The 717-nt window shown below is 36.0% G+C and overlaps 1 protein-coding gene across 1 annotated transcript in view; it reads left to right on the top strand.

Moving 5' to 3' along the window:
• The window catches only part of NDST3 (N-deacetylase/N-sulfotransferase (heparan glucosaminyl) 3), a 242,460-nt gene that overhangs the window by 196,949 nt on the left and 44,794 nt on the right, over nucleotides 1-717 (top strand). The window contains exon 9 of the mRNA XM_011977608.1: nucleotides 375-498. Coding sequence (XP_011832998.1) covers nucleotides 375-498 — 124 coding nt within the window. The remainder of the gene's footprint in view (nucleotides 1-374; nucleotides 499-717) is intronic.

The raw sequence follows: 717 nt of genomic DNA, 5'->3' as shown, positions 1-717 counted from the left end.
GAAGGAAGGAAGGAAGGAAGGAAGGAAGGAAGGAAGGAAGGAGAGAGAGAAGAAAGGAAGGAGAAAGGAAAAGAAAAAGAAAACTGAGACAAACAGAAGCTAAAAGACAAAGTCACAGACAAATCAGTCATTGAACTGAGATTGAAAGCCAGTTCTCTCAATCCCTGCAACAGGCCTATTTTCACACCACACTGTCTCCATTTTTTTAGAACCTGCTTCTGTTAAACTGCTGATTATCCATTCAAGTTATTTCAAGGAGTAGTTGTAACAACTCTGTTTGGATCATTGTAATATTTATTAATGACTTTAAAGTGCTGATCATAGGAAATTGTGTTTTCATTTAATTAATTTCTGAACCTCTATTATCTTTCCAGGTACCACTGCTTTGTATTTGTTCCTGGTTATGCATCCTTCCATCCTTAGTAACTCCCCCAGCCCAAAAACCTTTGAGGAGGTACAGTTCTTTAATAGAAATAACTACCACAGGGGGATTGATTGGTAAGATGGGTTATTAGTATAAATCTAAAAGTTTATGTACTGTGCACAGTATAAACTTAGCACTAATATTTAGAAACATCTCAGTTTGTAGTCACAAATAAAAGTTAACCTCTGTGCCTTGGAAATTGAATATCATAAAGGGGCTCAGAAATTTTTCAGAACAAACTCTTCTCAGTTTATAAAGAGACTTGTTTCCCCAAGAGGATCACATGTAATTTC

Source organism: Mandrillus leucophaeus, unplaced genomic scaffold (assembly GCF_000951045.1).
Source record: "Mandrillus leucophaeus isolate KB7577 unplaced genomic scaffold, Mleu.le_1.0 Scaffold181, whole genome shotgun sequence".
NCBI classification, from domain to species: Eukaryota; Metazoa; Chordata; class Mammalia; order Primates; family Cercopithecidae; genus Mandrillus; species Mandrillus leucophaeus.
Note: the sequence above shows the minus strand (reverse complement) of the source record. Positions and strands in the feature narration are given on the sequence as shown.